This window comes from Patagioenas fasciata, chromosome 1 (assembly GCF_037038585.1).
Source record: "Patagioenas fasciata isolate bPatFas1 chromosome 1, bPatFas1.hap1, whole genome shotgun sequence".
NCBI classification, from domain to species: domain Eukaryota; kingdom Metazoa; phylum Chordata; class Aves; order Columbiformes; family Columbidae; genus Patagioenas; species Patagioenas fasciata.
Genome location: NC_092520.1, coordinates 64905192 through 64922896, shown reverse-complemented (window position 1 = coordinate 64922896; position 17705 = coordinate 64905192). Strand labels below are relative to the sequence as shown.

At 39.4% G+C, this 17705-nt stretch overlaps 1 protein-coding gene across 1 annotated transcript in view; it reads left to right on the top strand.

Annotated features, from left to right (window-relative positions):
* The window catches only part of RASA3 (RAS p21 protein activator 3), a 132474-nt gene that overhangs the window by 29493 nt on the left and 85276 nt on the right, over nucleotides 1–17705 (top strand). Inside the window, exon 2 of the mRNA XM_065829587.2 lies at nucleotides 8755–8872. Coding sequence (XP_065685659.1) covers nucleotides 8755–8872 — 118 coding nt within the window. The remainder of the gene's footprint in view (nucleotides 1–8754; nucleotides 8873–17705) is intronic.

Below are 17705 nucleotides of genomic sequence, written 5' to 3'. Positions count from 1 at the left end.
AGTGAAGACATTTCTAAATAGATGAGAATCATTAGAGAAAACAGTTATGGTTTTTTAACATTTTCGATAAAACTTCAGCTTTTCGACAATTACTCCTTTTGTTACTAGTTTTTAATCTAAGCAAAACACAACCCTTGGCATATTTGTATTTTTCATGTTAAAGTTTTTAGTATCACTTGTTGTGATAGAAGTGATTGATGTCCTGGAAGGGAGAGTACATCATTCTTTTTCATTGCTTGTGTGTTTCTTTTTGGTCTGTACTAAAAAAAAATAATTAAAAAATGGGTGTACATAGATAAAAAATGTCTTTTGTCACCTGGCTTTTGTTTTTGTGTGGTTTTGTGAATAATATAAATGAAGGCAGGTCAAAAGAAATACTTATTTTCACAGAAACTTATTTTTGCTTAATGCTGATGTTTTTGAGAAGATTACTTTTGTTCTTTAGCAATGAGTAGGCTCGTTACGATAATTTAAGATAGCTGTTCTATAGTAAGGTAGAAAAACTCTCAGAAGGGAAGGGTTGAATTGTTGCTGGAGTTTGGTCACGTCTTGCTTGATGTTGTAAATCATTTGCTTGTATTTCCTGTCTCATACTGTTCTTCTAAAAATAGCTGAAACTGCTCGCTGTTTGCCCAGCGCAGCTCCATGATGGAACAGCCTGTTTAAAGTGACTTCCTCTCAGCCACCCTGCCCCTCCTGCAGCCCGAGCCCTCTCCCTCATGGCCTCCCGCAACAGATGTTCAGTGACTTAAACTTGGCCGAGAGAAGGTCTTTTATAGCCTCAGGAAGCTGATTTTATTTTTCAAAAAACAGCAACAGACACAACCAAAACCCAAACCACCACCCCCCCACCAAAACCCACCTCAAATAACAACAATAAAACTACAAAAAAACTGCACAAACCACCAATCATAATGAAGATCGCAATTCAGAGGCACAGAACAACCTCTAGCAGGACTCTATGCTACTGAAACTGGTAGGAAATAAACCTCAAGAGCCTCTATCAAATGCAGCTGGGAAGTTGCATGAGATGTGTCTTGATGCAAAGTATCATCTTCAAAATATAAGCTGAATTGAAAAATAGTACATGAGGAGCCGAGTCTAACACTGTATCAATACAGATAAAGAGACAGTTTGGTTAATTCATCAGTTTTTCTGCAGAAATACAAAAAAGTCACATCAAAGAAACTTGGAATTCTAACCCCAAAGTGCCAGGGAAAAGTGAATTAAAATGAAAACTCCTTGAGAACATGTCTTTCCTGGCAGTATTTACAATGAACTTTTCAAAGTGTCCTTTTACACAAAATAGCTTCAGTCTTGTTAAAAAGCAGCTGAGCAGCTGGACTGTATGTATCTATATCTATAGATACATATATACATATATATACATACATATATATATAGACATATATATATACACACATATATACACATATATATATACACACACATATATTTACATATATATATACACATATATATATTTGGTGGCATTAAGTTACCATCCTAAGGGGATCTTTAGAGAAACCTGATTCCTGCTGTTAGACGACAATATTGGCAAGTAGCATGGAACCAGTTGCATTAAGGAGTTGAGGAGAATTATGCTTTTCCTTTTGTACAAACTAAAATCTTAATTTTGCAGGCAGCTCTCATGGAGCTTGCAGTTTAGATGTCTTTCCTCTCAGTCCTGGGATTTGATTTAACAGCCCTTGTGCTGTAAGCACTTAAGTACTTGAGATCATGGCAGGATCTCCTGAGTCTTCTCCATGTTTGTTGCCTCTTAAGAGAAATATAAGGCTGTTAGCCTGCAGCTTTTCATTGCTCTTCAATGAAAATATCCTCAGCCACTTCTGTTATGCCCAGAACAATAAAAGCAAGATATCTGGATGGTTTATTGGGCTGAGATGTCTGTTCACACACATATAGGAAAGGAGGAGTTAGGTTATTAGCCATTCTGAGTGATAGGTTTGAGTCTGTCCACCATGGGGGCTATAGCTAATTGCGCTTAGCTATTGTTACAGCCTTTTCATTTGCTGTCTCAGAACAGGTTTCAGAGCGGAGGAACTATTTGAGGTTTCTAGCTAGTATAGAGTAAGTTCCATCGTGTGAAGGGAAAGGGTGGTAGTGTAGTAGTATGTGTACTGATGAAGTGGGTTGTGCAGAAGGGATTTTAAAAGATGCCAAATGGTCCTGTCACTAGGCTGCGAAGCCAGTGAAACTTCCCTATGTCATAAGTAGGTATAAAGAGGCTTTGGCACAGAGATATCAGCTGGTGGTGGTCTTCTATTTAATGCCAAAGGATTTGGGGTTGATAATGGTTATTGCCCCTAAGCCAAGAGGGTTTCCATGGTGCTGTTGTCTAAAAAGTTGTAATTAATGTAGTGTGCTTTGTTTTTTTTTTTTTTTTGCTGGTTTCTTGCTGAAGTAGCCCTGGCTGTGGTATCAAGTTGCTCTGGGGTTGTTCCAAAGGCCCAGGCCGTCAGTATGGTTTTGTTGCTTTCCCTGAGTCTTTTCATGTGATGATCATTTCACGTGGAAAGAGGCTGGCAGGCTTAGATTAAGAACAGGTCATCTAAAAATCTAATTTTCCAGATCATCAAAATCTGTTCACAGATGGCTATTTTTGACCTGATTTAGAAATCTAATGCAATCTGTCCCTCCATGAGAGCAAATTGTGTATATGTGCACATAAATAACTATGGTTAAAGCAAAGAGAGACTGTTGGACTAATCATGTTTCTAGCCACGTCAACTTAAAAGAAATACATATCTTTAACGTAGCAATTATCTTGATTAGGTACTTATACATTTCATGTGTTTTTTTTCTTATTTTCAGGCTGTGTGACCTATATACATAGGTGGAGGCGAGAGAGCACTTTTGACATTCTGCATGTATTGCCAAAAAAGCATTTACTGTTTTTAGGTTACTACCAAAGTACAGAAGAATACTAAGCTGCTTACATAACTCCGTAGTTGCACACTGGGGACGCTGGTTCGTGGAACTTCACTTTTTTTTTTTTTTTTTTTAAATTTTATTGCTTTTTTTCTATTTGGAAAGGCCAACATGAATTGAAACTTTCCCTTCTGAGGGATACACAGGATATATATATACAGATAGGAGTTATATACAAGTGTAATTGTATATTGTATATTGTATATTGTGCTTTCAAACACAATATTCACTTAATTATTGCATTGACTGTTTAGTAACAAAATCAGTTTCTGATGTGAATTGATGTTTTCTTACTTGTAACCATCCTAATATTAAAAGGGATGATTTTTTCAATGTATCCTGCCTGAGGTATTGCATTCATACCCCTCCTCTTATCTCTACCTCACTCCCAAAAAGCACACCTTGCAAAAAAAAAATGGACTGCTTTCTCAACATTCAACATTAATGCAACTGTTTCCATTCAGTTTAAATTCATGCATAGGCACAAAAGTTAGTGTACTTTTAGGTACTTCTGCATGTTTTTATCAACACTGAACTATAGAATTATTTAGGTTGGAAAAGACCTTTAAGATCATGAAGTGCAGCTTCTAGCCTAACACTCCCAAACCCACCACTAAACCACATCTACAGGTCTTTTAAAAACCTCCAGAATGGTGACTCAACGACCTCCCTGGGCAGCCTGTTCCAATGCCTGACAGCCCTTTCTGTGGAGAACTTTTTCCTAATATCCTCTCCTGCTGCAACTTGAGGTAATTTCTTCTCATCCTGTCACTTCTTCCTTGGGAGAAGAGACCAAGCCCCTCCATGCTACAACCTCCTTTCAGGTGGTTGCAGAGAGCGATAAGGTCTCCCCTCAGCCTCCTTTTCTCCAGGCTAAACAGCCCCAGTTCCCTCAGCCGCTCCTCATCAGACTTGTGCTCCAGACCCCTCACCAGCTTCCTTGCCCTTCTCCGAACTCGCTCCAGCACCTCAATGTCTTTCTTGTAGTGAGGGTCTCAAAACTGAGCACAGGATTTAAGGTGCAGCCTCACCAGTGCTGAGTATGAGCGGACAATACTGCCCTAGTCCTGCTGGCCACGCTATTTATGAGTCACATTATATTTCTGTTTTAGTTAAAATTACTAAGTATTTATAATAAACTTGCTGTCATCTTAATAAATTGTATTAGAGAATCAGAACTGTGTGTACACATATTTTCCTTTTCCTGTTTTTGCTTGGTGTATGGATGTTGATGGAATAATGCTTTTTCAGCAGAAAGACAACTTGAAAGGAGTGCTTGAGATTTTTTTTCCAAATTCCAGCATCTGTATTAGTATAGAGAGCTTAAGGGAGAACAGGAGAAGCTTTCCATTCCTGGCATACATCACTGCTCTGTTTTTGTTCTTGACATGCTTGCCTACAAGCTTCTTTGGAGAGTGTTTTCCTGAATATGGCAGAAACAAAGTATATTGTTGCTGATTAGGATATGTTGCCCATTTCAGATTTTAGGTATTTAATTTCTGTACTCAAGTCTCGCAGTGTGCTCCCTGAATTCGAATGCTGTGGTATTGAGAGCTCAGCTGCTTTTATTTGGCTTCTTTTTTTAGAGGTAGGTTTTTCTTTGCCTGTTTGTTTTCTGAAATAGTTTGGGAAATGATTCTCCTGTGGCATCATGATAAAATTGAGTATGTTCTTGCTAGAAGACAGCAAGCTAAATTCATTGACACATTACAAAGCCTTCCTCAATGTGCTTACATTGACAGACGTGTACTGGTGTCCCAGTACTTACAACAAAATTTGCTGCTCCTGTGCTTTTAAAAGGTAGAAATAATGCCTGTCGTGCATTCTCTGCTTTTCAGAAAATTGCACCTGAGGAAATGTGTTAAAAGCAAAGATGACACAAATCTAAATTTAATTAAAAATACCAGATGCTTCAAAAAATTTAAGGTGGCTAAACATTAAAGAAATGTATATATTTCTTTATTCCTAGAAACATCTTCAAAGTTTTTTTTTTGCGAGTTATGCTTGCAAGCTTCTAAGCAGTGCTCTTTTCTCCTATATGTGAAGGAGACATCTTTTTCCTTGCTTCCCTTTTATTACCAGTGTCTTAGCAGAGTGTATAACACTGGAAGGAGCAAAGACGATGAATATGGTTTTGAGTTTTTCCTCCTTCTTTTTCCAGTCTGTTGTGTTCCCTTTGCATAGCTCTAGCTAAGCTGTCTGTGCTGCTGTTGTAGTCCATTTTTAAATGGTAGTAGCCCAGTATTCGTGGGGAGAAGATGGCAAGTCAGTGATGTATTCCGAATCATATAGGCTATTTTAAAAGACATCAAATGATAACTTTTCCATAGCTAAAATCAGCCTTGCTGGGTTTAAGTACTTAGTGCTAAGTTGAGTGCATCACACAGTTAAATTAAGACCGTGTTTATTAGAAGTGTAGGGATAGAAAGAAAAGCTATGGCAAACTTGTACTGATTACTCTGCATTATGGCTCCAAATATAAGCCTAATGCTCCAAAACAAAGTGCTTGTGTATTTTGTCAGGTCTTACATATCTTAAGAAACATTCTGTTTCTTCTTAGGAGAAGTGGAAAACTGAAGGTTTTAAAGGTGAGTGTACTGACCTTTTGTTTGCAAACCCTCTCTAAATTCTGTAGCATACAGGTGCATCAGAGATACGAAGATGAGGGGAAAAAAAAAAACCCCAGAGCTGCCTCTTGAAAATAAAATTGATAAAGATGTCTCCTCTATACAGACAGGTTAAATGATGAAATTCTTGCCCAAATTAAATGATCTCATCAGCTTTGGTTGTTGAGAACATGGAAATGGTGCATGACTCTATCAAGTATTCTGAGCTTTCTTTTTTCATTTTAGTAGTAGCAGAATCAAAAAAAAAAAAAAAAAACCTGAGTAAATTGTTCAGCTTTATTGTAGATGGCAAAATTGTGCCACAGAGGGAACGTTTCTGTCTTGAAGGAATCTAAAGAGCAGCTGAAGCTCTAACAGAGCACATTTGTTGACATTAAATGTCTGGCTAGAGAGCTGAGTCTAGATATGCTTGAAAGCTTCACAATTCTTTCTTAACTGCTCAGTGCTGGAGGAATCTGAACAGCCATTGGCTGCTGTCAGCATTTGTGGTGCATGGTGGGTTTGTGTGTGTGTGTGTGTGTATTTAAGCTTCCACTTAAGTCAGTAACATGATTAATATATTGGGTTGGTCAGTTAATCAGTGTTTTTTCAGGGCCTTGTTCCAGTTTGAAGAAAGAAATTACTGTAAAATATCTTATCCCTCTGTCTTCCCTCTGTGCCCCACTTTCTAATATTGTGGTGGTGGTGAGGTTTAATTTACTGTATAGACTGTGCAGGCTGTCATTTTCCAGTGCTTCCCTTTGCATTGCATTTAGCTTTCAATACTGTGGGCTTTTCCACTCTAAGTCTGTTACCAAAGAGGAGAATGAGTTTTCAAAATACAGTTCTTAGAGTGCTCTGACATGACTAAGTATTAACTTTAAGTGCTTAAGTGAATGTTGTCCGCTTCAGAAATCTGGAAATTGAGATCACAAAATCCAGAATGGGTTTTGTGTGTGTGCGTTGATGTTGAAGTAGGAAGTGGAAGAGCGCAGAAAGAGGGAAACTGCATGGGTTTTTGTTTTTGTTTGTTTTTTCTTTTTCTAATTTTGAGCTTGAAAAGTTCTGTCCCATTCTCTTGGAAGAACCATGAGAACAGTGTGCCAGCCCCAGAGGAAAACTTCCTTATCGTTCTGCTATTGAAACTCTTCCTGTTGACATGCATGCTGACTCTCTCTGGGGAACTTCACAGAGTCATCCAGAAAAGAGGCTGGCCTTGCGTGACTTTAATGTGGAAATAGATAGAGAAATTTGGATGCGTGCAACTTGGAATGGAGACAAACTCAGAGACTTCGACCTGTTTGAGGCTAGTACATCTGATTTCCAACTTGCCTGAAGTCTAACAAAAGTTGGAGGAGTACCACAGCAGAATAGACTCAATGAAGGCTTAGCAAGCAATCGGTAATCCTCAATATAATTTTGGCTAGAGCTGCTGCAGTTAAACTATTGCTAACACCTCAGCATAGTTTAAAGCTCTGTTGGGCATGCCAACAGATGTTCCTGTCACACCTTTGAATTACAGCAGAGACAGCTTTTTTTAATACAATGTCTCACAACTCTGAAGGAAGTGGGAAGAATGCTATCGAGTTACATCAGCTGAGCTGAGAGAGCAAACTTATTTAGAACTCTGAAGCGAGGCGTTACTGTCTGAAACTATGTTTTCTTGTCCCTTTTCAATGACGCTTTATACGTGCTATGGCTAGCTTTAGAAAACATACGTATGTACATCACACGCATACAGGCTGTTTGTGAGAAGTGTGTATGTGTGGTGTTTTCAAGGGCACATCCTGAATCAGTGTGCAAAAGTGTGCAAACAGTGTGCCAGAAGAGAGATCAGAGGGAGGAAGACATGGAGTCCTGTGTCACTTTATGCTTTTCCTTTAAAGCTGAGGATACAGGTTGGTTTAACCTTTCGTCACTATAGCTCTTCAATATGTGCACACATCAGAGTGCTGTTGAACAAATCTGCAGAAAGGAAAATATGTGTCTTTACGGAATACAGAGTTGGAAGAAGCAAGATGATTCTATTACTAGTAAAGCTATTTGGGAGCTGGAGACTGGGAGGTCATGTGTCTAGTAAAAAGCACTTAAGCTGAGCTGCAGATGTCTGATAAAAAGTTATATTTATTACTGTAACTTAGAGTTCCCTTCTCCACTGGCAAGCAGACCTGTGTTCCCTTGGTATGTGCACTATTATTTATATTCATTGTATTTTTACCAGGAGAGAATGATCTAGTTCCCATGGTATATGCTAATCATCTCTGGGTACTGGAAGAGTGAGGGTAAATAAGACCACACGCATTGTAAACTTAGTCATTCTTTGAGAGTTCTAGGTTTTGTCCTTAGAATTAAATCACTCATCCATGTAGTGCTAAGGTGCTTTAGTGAAGCCATGAGTTGCCCGTCTGAGAGTTTTGGTTTTCAGTCTGCCTAGGAAATTTATTGCTCAGCTTTCGTTATTAATGGACATGTAGAGAGGAAAGCTGTGGTTTTGTTCTTGTTTCATACTCATGTGTTGTAGTCTCTTGTTACCTCTAGTTCCTCAATCCCATGTCTTTTTTTTTTTTTTAAATATAGGATGCATATGTCTGTTGCAGTTTTGAAACGAATGTTTATTTTGAAAAATGTTCATGACTTGTAACAGTACCTTTGTGCCAGGACCTTAGCAGCTTCACAAGTGCTAATTACCTCATCAGGGTGCTTTGAAGTCTGGTGTGTGGTGAAAGGCTGTTGGCTGTAACTGAAGTGACTGTTTTCCATCTCCACATCTGTGGGGCTGAGGATCAGTCCTCATTTGCTGTGTTCTGGTAATGCCTTTGGGATAAAATTGGTGGGCTGTATGGGAGAGCTGTATTACCACACTGCATTGTGTTCCTGGTATCCTACGGGAAGACTGATCAAAACTTTGTAAACACAAATTTGGAAGGAAGCAATATGTGCCCAAATATATGTGAATATAGCAGACAGACATACTGGGTTGTTGCTGGCTACTGCTGAGCTCTGAACTCCACTGTCAGGAGCTCCTGCCTTGGAAATGGAATATTGCTGCAAAGTTTACTAGAGGCAATATTTGGGAAGAAAAATAAACTTAATACTTTGCTTTAGCAATGTTGCTGACACTTAGTTGACAGATGACTAATTAATGGATGGCACCTTAATATATAATACTTTTGTGTTTTTTCTTTCTTGTCTTCAGGCGAAGCCAAAAATCTTCCTACGTATCCGGGGCCAAACAAGATGCGGGATTGCTACTGTACTGTAAACCTGGACCAGGAGGAGGTTTTCAGGACCAAAATAGTGGAGAAGTCATTATGGTAACAAATACATGTATACATGTTCCATTAACTCTTCTCATTCTCTGCTTACTGTGTTTGTTTAATGTTCCAAATACACCTTTTTTGGGGGGGAAAGAAGGGAGGAGGAAGGATAAATATGATCCTTCTTCCAGTTTTAAGAACATTAGTGGTAAAAGTATTAATGTAATGATTCCTATCTATATATGTATTCCTATCTATATATATATTAACTGTTTTCCTAAGATAGTACAGGCAGTGCTTCTTTCTTTCTGCAATACATGTTTTGAACTTCCCTAGGCATTTACAGATCTCAACTTAGAAGGGAGCACCAAACTCCATTTTTGTGGTAATCTGTGTTTAGCATTTTGGATTGGTGGAATTAGGGATTATTTTTTCCTGTCACAAGGCTGCAACTGAAAGGAGAGGTTTGAATGTAAGATGCCTGTCTGCTGATCTTGGATGCTTCCTGTGAGATTGTGGAAGCCACATGTAGAATAAACAATGAGAAGCATGTAGCAGAAGTTAAAATGCTTTCTTCTGGAAATCCCCAAAAATAATAAAAAAAGGGAGACCAGGCTGGGCATATATATACTCTGGAAAGCAAGCCTGTTTTTGGAGTTGATGGGAAAGTAGCAGCAAGGAACAGTCAAGTTTGTAACTTTTATCTTAAGATATAAAATAGGAAAAGAGTGAGAGTTCAGTAACACAGTTAGGAATTTGCTATGTGTCTTGTTATTGCAAATAATTTACTTTGGGAAATAGCTCTAGACCCCACCCCAAACCCCTCAGAAATACCTAACACATTTAAGAATGTGAGTCTGAGTAGCTTCAATGAGGTTTATTCCCCTAAGTCACTTTGTTTGTTCTCTTGCATAATTTTTTGTTGTCTGAGTCTTTATTTCTCATCTTATATTCTGAGGTGGTGTAGTGGGGGTCCATAATGGAGACTTTTGTTTCTTGAGGCATTTATATTGGCTAAACATAATTAGAATGTTTTTGAATGATGATGCTAACATTTCCCTGTCAGTAGTGTACCATATTAAAAAAAAAAAAAGTGAAAAAGCAAAGACTTATCTGTGTAATTTTTTTGTAACAATAACTAATACTCAATGTCCCTGGACCAGTTGTTTCTCTAAAAGTGACTTTAACTTATTTAAATCAATTCCTGAGTCAACCAGCTGTAGCTCCACTGCTCACAACTAGAAGTTGCACAGTGGGGGCTCTTTGCTTGGTGGTCATTAGTGCCTTCCAGGGGAGTGGGGGTGTATGGGAATAATTGATGTAATTTCCATAATCCACGTATTTTTCTATTGAGAAAATAAACTCTTAGTGGTAGGAATAAGCAACAAGTGTAATTCCTTCAGTGGGAAAAATTCCATCTGTCTTTAGATATCATTGTAAAGCTGAGGAGGTACACTGAGGCTGTGCAGAACTGGAAGGTTTCTGGTTTCCTGTGGAGCGAAGTTCTTTTCATTAATTGAGGTGAATTCAGAGGAGAGCAACACAATGATCAGAGATCTGCAAAACATAACCGATGAGGAAAGGTTAAAAGGCTGGAATTGTTTAGCGGAAAGAAGAGGGATGAGAGTAGATAGAACTATGTAAACATGTTTTAAAACACAACAATAACAACAAAACCCCAGAAACACCCTCTCCCCTGCCCCGAAAAGAAAAAAGGGAGAAGATTGCTCAGTATGTCCAGTATGGATCTTGCAAGTAATAATGGACTTAAATTGCAGTGGGGAAGGAAGTTTAAGCTTTATTGTGTGGAAAAAAAAAATCTTCCTGTTAAGGATTCTGAAGAACTGGAGTAGATTGCCTTGATTCTTCCATATTCACAGCTGAAGGCTTTTCATAGGTTCTGTATAATCAGTCATGACCGTGGGATCTTCCTGCTTTGAAACAGTGGTGGACCAGATTAACTCTAAAAATCCATTTACAGTCCTATTTCTTTGACACAAGGGTTGACTAAAAATGATCTCAGTTGTCATTTCTTCTCCCAGTGAATTTTTGTCTTCAATGGTTGTCTGCCTTCTCCCTCTGTGAGCTTCTGTTTGCAAATACTACTTTTGAAAAACTTGGTTCTTTGAAGTCCCTGAATATCCACTTACAGATGTTGATATAAACTAAATTTTGCATTTATCCATTAAGGTGTTTCTTTGTCCTTGTTTTGCTGTTGCATAAAAGAAAAGCAGACAAAAATCCCAAATACACAAATGGTAAACCTGAGATGTCTTCCCAGTCCGAGAGTAGGAATTGCTCTTATTTACCAAGGCACACTCAAACAGCTACCTAACCTTTTGTGACTGTATTTACATCTATTAAAACAAGTTCAGAGACTTCCAGAGGAAGATATTTTTCAAATGGTTCCCGACCATACTGCAGTCGCGTATTGTTTTTTGCAAGACTCGGAGATGAGCACATAGCTGAGGAGCCAGTCATGCTGTTACATTCTTTAATGCTTGTTTGTAAATTGATTCAACTCACTGAGTAACCGTGAATTATTGGGCAGGCGAGGCTTATGTGCCCTAAGGCCCATGTAATTTGTGTGCAGCAGCGAAATACCTGCTTTCATGTGTGCTGTTTCTTTGCCAGGCGTTTGCCAACATCATAGTGAAGCGTGTGTTGTCTCCTTTTTTCTGAGGTATCACCAGTGCAATGTGCGATGTTAGATGGGAGCAGGGATGCGAAGCTGGGTGAACATGTGATTTAAATAATCGAATTCAGTCTGAAAATCTGTGTGACTGGCCTTTAAGTGGGTGACATAGTCCTCAACTACAGTTTGAAGGGCAGAAAGCTGGCTCTGCTCTGCTCTGCATGCTGACTTTTCTGCTTCCTATCCTCTCATGGCTGACGTGGGCCTGGTTTGCTATAAAGTAAGTTTTTAGGATTGCCTGTATTTTCACTCATACCAGTAACTCCCCCATCTTCCAGTAAGCTCAAAAAAATATTTTCATGTAGTCTATGAAAAATAAGATGCTTTGTGTGAATGTCTGAATTGAAAGGTGTTTCATATGCAGTCCTAGCACTACTGACTCTGAGACGATGTCTTTTCATCCAAATTTTCCTGGAGAAGCCTATCTTTTCCAGCATATCTGCATAAGATGACCTTTTTATCTGCATGAAAAGGCTTATAATTGAAGTCATGCTGAAAACACTGTCTTGTGTACTTGGGGAATTCAAGAAGTGCTTGCTTTTTTCTGTTCTTTTACTCATTTGAGCTTCATTAAGCTTCTGCTAAGCACTGCAGAAATGTGTATTTTTTTTTTTTCAGGCAGGCCTTCTGATGTAAAGCTTAAATGAAACTGGCAAATGGGAGAAAGGAAGCAGTTATCTTTCCTTCCCAGAGGAACTTGGATGAGTGTTCAATTCGGGCTTGCCTGGGATAACTATGTCAAAACCTTCAGATTCCGACTCATGATCTCCTGTGTTTTGTACTGGGACAGTGTAAGAAGTTACCTCCCTGAGCTCTGTTCCTAATCTTCTGCAACAGCTTTTTATTTTATTAGGCTGTGGCAGAGGAATGAGAAGTCAGCTGAGAGCAGTAACCTCTGAAATCAACAAAGCATGAATCATTCAGAACTCTAAGAACTAAACCAGCATATCCTGTTGCCCAGTCCAGTGCCTTTACCAGTGCTCTGAAGAGAATCTCTGTGAGCCTGATGCCCTTTATCCAAGTTTGCATCTCAAAAACTGAGGGCAGCCAGCATGGTGAATCTTAACTCTTCTGTTCAGCAGTCAAGTGAGACTCATAAATTACAATCAGGACCTTAAATCATTCCTGCCATCCAGCCTTTCTTGGCTTCTGTTAAACTAGGTGGTGGCACTGCTGCCATGCAGTGGAAGACTGAGGGCTACTGTGAGGGTGACTTGGTAGGGTCTGACTGAAACAAGTCAAGGGTTATAACATGAGCGGACCTTTCTGTGAAACCACAGAGCAGTGTGAAAGGACACTTTATGCAGGGCAGTTCAAAGTCATCCAGCTTTTCTGAGGACCTTTGGACAAGCGCAGTGAAAGCGCGGGTTGCTCAGTGCAAGTTCTCTGCGTTCCCAGGAAGAGAATATTGAAATCTTCTAGGAGCACTGTTTTCATAAACTCCTTGGCACAAGCTTTTGGTAAATTCTGAGAAGGTCACATGCAAGTCATAAGATATGAGGAAGAGGTCAGTTAGACACAGGATTTAATACACTTCTCGGTTTTGTATTTGTTGTTCAGTATTTATATTGCCATCATCCACAAGGACACTGAATAGAACTGGATCCATTTCCTGTAACCTAGCAGAGATGTATGTGAAGGGAGCCATGTATTTTATATCCTAAGGAACATGTGAGATTTTTTTTTTTAAATGCACAAACCTACAAATTTCTTTAGTTCTGAGCTGCAAGTACACAACTTGACAATAATTTTGCCTATTAATTTCCTTTGCTGAACCAACTACTTAGCTTCTTCCATGAGTAGCTTCAAACTTCAGGCTCCACCATCCAGGACTTGTTCCTAGCTACACATACTCCTGCGGATAAACTTTCTTGGCTTGTTGGCATTAAAACTAACTTTGCCTTTGCTGTTTGCATCAAATGTTTCCATTCACTTAAAGGGCAGTGTCAGCTGCAACAGGAAATCAAGGCAGCTTCTCAAATCATAGGTGAAGAATGGAAGGAATGTGACATCTCTAAATTTGTTTCAAGGATATGAATAAAGGCAAAAACTGTTGTATGTTAAGAATCAAATGGCTGACAGTGTATGCTTTAGAGAGATGAGCCAAGCGTCTTGAGTCTGTGATTATTTAGTTCCCCACTATTTCACTGAGGAATTTTTCACGTGCTAAACATAGCAATCAAAGCCTGAATGAAACAGCAAATGAAGCCAGAGGCACTTTGCCCACCCCCAGTCTTCTTTTTTTTGCTAGTCTGCAGTGACGGTAACACTGAGAACTACAATTCTGCAGTCTGCATGTGAGTGAATAGTGAAATGTGCTGTAAATTCATAGTTAAGGCTGTGTTCTCTTTAACAAGAGGTTGCTGTGTCTTTGTTTTAGTATTAGATCAGGTAACAAATCATTAGCTCTCAGAGCTTTCTCCAAGTAGTTCTACTGCCATACTTCATGTTGTTATTTTTTAATTCTAGTCTTACTTAAACCCTTTATTTTCCTTATGTTTGGAGTTCATGGCTGCAAAGTTAAACTTCTCTTGTGTTCTGATAACATCTTGGATGCAGGCCACTTCTCAAATTCTAAACACAAAGTTGTTTCCCTTAGTTGGAGTGTTGCCAACATTAGCTGTTGTATCTGAGTTAGTTCCATTAGCTACTTCCATATTCTTACCTTGCCAGCTCACCTCCTTGAAATAACAGCTTTCTCCAGCTTGTAGGCTTTAAGTAGAGAGGCCTTGAGCTGGATGCTGTTGCATGTTATGCTGTCTACATGTTCTGTAGCTTCTCTCCTGCATGTTCTCAGCTCACTCCTTGCTGTCCTGGCTACCACAGCACCTGCCATCTCCTGCACTCCACTACATCTAAGCGTGGCTTGAATTCCTAATATCTCAATAGACTTCCATTCTGAAATGACCCCAAACCTTTAAGGGAAAGGGATGAGTATGGGTACAACTTCAAACTGGTTGGGGTATTATTGAAGGCAAGGGCTGTGTGGTTGTATAGAGAACTAATACAACTGGGAAGGTTGCCAGGAAGGGAAGCAAGACTTAATGGAAGGAGGAGAATTGAAGTGAGCCTTGAGACCCAAGGCAGGGTTGTGAATTGAGAGTGTTTATCCATACAAAAAGCCACCCATGTGAGTAAAGTAACAATTGTTGGTGTTGTAGGCTGCTTTGCGTGATATAAAAAAAAAAAAAGTAAATGCAGCTGTAATGTGACTTTTGTTATTTGTGTGTGTCGTCTTACAGAATATTTTAGGAGGTGATTAGGGGCCAAACGGCTGCTGCTTAAAGTTATCATAATCCCTGTAAGCCGCATTGAGCCAAACCAGCAACTGTCAAGTGAGCATGATAACTATAGCTAGTGTGTCTGTCTCTCTCTTTGGAGCATAGGGTTGAGAAAATGCACACTGCTTTATTTTTTTCTCTGTGTAGTAGGGGTGGTTGTGGCTTTAACACAGCCTTGTCCACCTGGGTGCCTGCACAGTGACATGAGGAAAAATTTGCTTAGTCTCAGTGGATGCCTGGAAGAGTGCAGCCTGCGCTCTTAACGGTGGCCATGAGTGGTATGTTTGGATTCAGATGTTGCCTGTGGCCATATACTTCCTGCTACTGTGTGTCCTCTGCCAAATCTGTGCTTCAAATATAATACTAGGTATTTTTAATAAATTGTGTAAGGAAGCTACCATGACATCTGCCAACTTTGGCTCTTGCAGAGCCTGTCTTATTTGCCTCTTATCTTGTAGCTCTGTGTCTAGTAGGAGACTGAAGTGTATTCAGATTTTGTTTGGCTTGCTGTATCTGTTTTGAATAAACCTTCTATTCTCTACCCCACTCCCTTTAAATACTCTGCAAAGCATAGTATAAGATGTATGAGCCAAGTAGTAGAAAAAGCTTAGTAGTAGAAACAAACAAGTGTACTCCTTTGTACAGACTGATTTTGCTTCCAGCTCACATGGCGATGTGAACTTTGTTCTTCAGTTCATGCAACAGGATGAATCCAGTATTTCTAAACGTTTTAAAATAGTCAGAGGATGTGGAGTTGTGTGTGGCATATTAATAGTCCTTACTTTCAATCACAAAAGCAGTTTAAGGAAAAAAAATCCATACACAAAGAATTCTGGTTTGAGAAGTTTCATTATTATTCATCATGCAATGCTTTCACTTCATCCACTGAAGTGCTGGTGCCAAAACAAAAACAAAACTGCTTTAGCAAATCTTAAGTATTGAGAAAGAAGTACAAGGTTTTGCAACGCAGACTGAAACTAAAGAAATGTTTCTACACTGAGATTTGTTTTATGAAGTCTCTTCCTCTCTGTTAATATTATTTGTGATGATTTCAGTATGGAATTAAAGTTGCAAGTATGCCTCTGGATTTTAGGAAAACATATAAAAGTAAACAAATTTTGAACCTTTTCTAAGGGAAGAATTTCCCATTCATCATGTTCGAAATGACTATTCTCATCCTTATTTACTTTCATTCCACTTGATCTACACAGCAACTTTTTTCTCTTCTTCCCTAAGTTCTAAAAATATCCATTGCCAAAACACACATTAGAAGAGATTCAAAAATAGATACCTTGAAATGAGAAGGGCTCCGAGTTGGATAGCTGTGAGTGAAACAAAACCTAGAGGGGACTTTTTGGTTTTGATTTCCTGGTATTCCTGCTCCCATGAGCATTGAGAACAAGCAAGTTTTTTATAAGGGAGGGAGTATGCCTGAAGATTCAAATCCGTTGCCCTGTTCTTTATGCTTTTACTTGACTTTTTTTTTTTTTTTTGTTTTTGAATCTCTTGTTACAACAGCTGTGGAAGCATCCTAGGGAAAGTGTCCTGAAGAGGGATCGCTTGGTGTATGTGTCAGTGGTAGGGGCTGTATAAAGGCTGTGCAGTAAGAGAGCCCCATGCTTCCTGAGAAAAGGGCAGCTGAGGTGGAGCTTCCATCCTTCAGAGCATAGCAAGGTGATGGGTATGCACTAGAAAAGAGATGAGAAAGGGATGTGAAGTGAGGGTATGTGGAATAGAAGGCTATGGAGTCAGGCCCTTGTGTGCTTGAAAGCTTGGAGCAAGGATTTAAAAATTGATACGGGTCTGTCTTTGTAGTTTCTAGTCCCAACAGGAAAATGGGAGAGAGTGACTTAGGAGCAAGACCTATATCGTAACTAAACAGTAGTTGATTCCTGCACTGCTACTCTTATCATCACTGTGATACCAAAGCTAAAAATAAGCTAATAAAACTGTTCTAAATTTAGTAGTCTTTACTGATGAAGCTTGGTTTGAAAATGGTTTTGCATTGACCTTGGAAGGAGCTGAATTGCATTTACAGTGGAGGTCCACTGTTTCTGTCCTTGTAAGATCCTGCTCTCAGCAGTTATATCCCGTCATTTGTTTGAAGTCCAGAAGAGGCTGAAGCAGTGACAACACTGGTTTTGTCCATGCCCTTCCGTTGTGACCACACTAATCTGAAGGCTCTCATTATTTCTCCTCCTCTTTGAATGATTAAATTTTCTTCTGAGCATAGGGTTGGTTAATCTACAGGGCAAGCTTAACTCAAAACCTGGAAGCTGAATCTGAACTCGTTGGTTCTGAAAGATTCCTGAGTTTTCAGCCAGGCTAGTTCTAGTATTTGTTTTGGAGGATCTTGTCAGACTCAAGGGCTGTGTAGGTGGATGCTGCTGCTTTTTATTAATTGCTATGTCAAAATAAAAGTACTCACTGAAGCCCCATCAGACTAATTCTGGCCTTTGGGAGAGTGGGGATGTTGAGGGAGGGATTCAGCTGTTCTTTTGGAAAAAACATTCTGGAGCCCTGGGGCTCGTGCTCAAGATAAGTTTGCTTGGGAAATCATGGGGTTTGACTGCTGTGACCTATTGCTCTTCAGGTCTGGGCATGAGACAAAGCAAGTACTGTTCTGAAGAGAGATACATGGAGGAAAAGCACACATTTAAGTGGAAGCTGGAAGCATTTGTGGTTGCTTTAGATTCCTTCAGAAAGTAGATACGGTTTCTGCAGAGCTACACAAGGTTGGGGCAAGAGAGATATAAGATTTGTCTTGATGTTTACATACCCTTGCAGTTAAAACTTTGCTGGCAAATTATCCAGTGCAGAGTGAGTGCATTTATATTGGAAATCTGCTTGCTTATATTAAGAATGCAGTTGTTGGGGATGAGTGCATCTGCCACAGCAGTGGACCTCTGGGGTG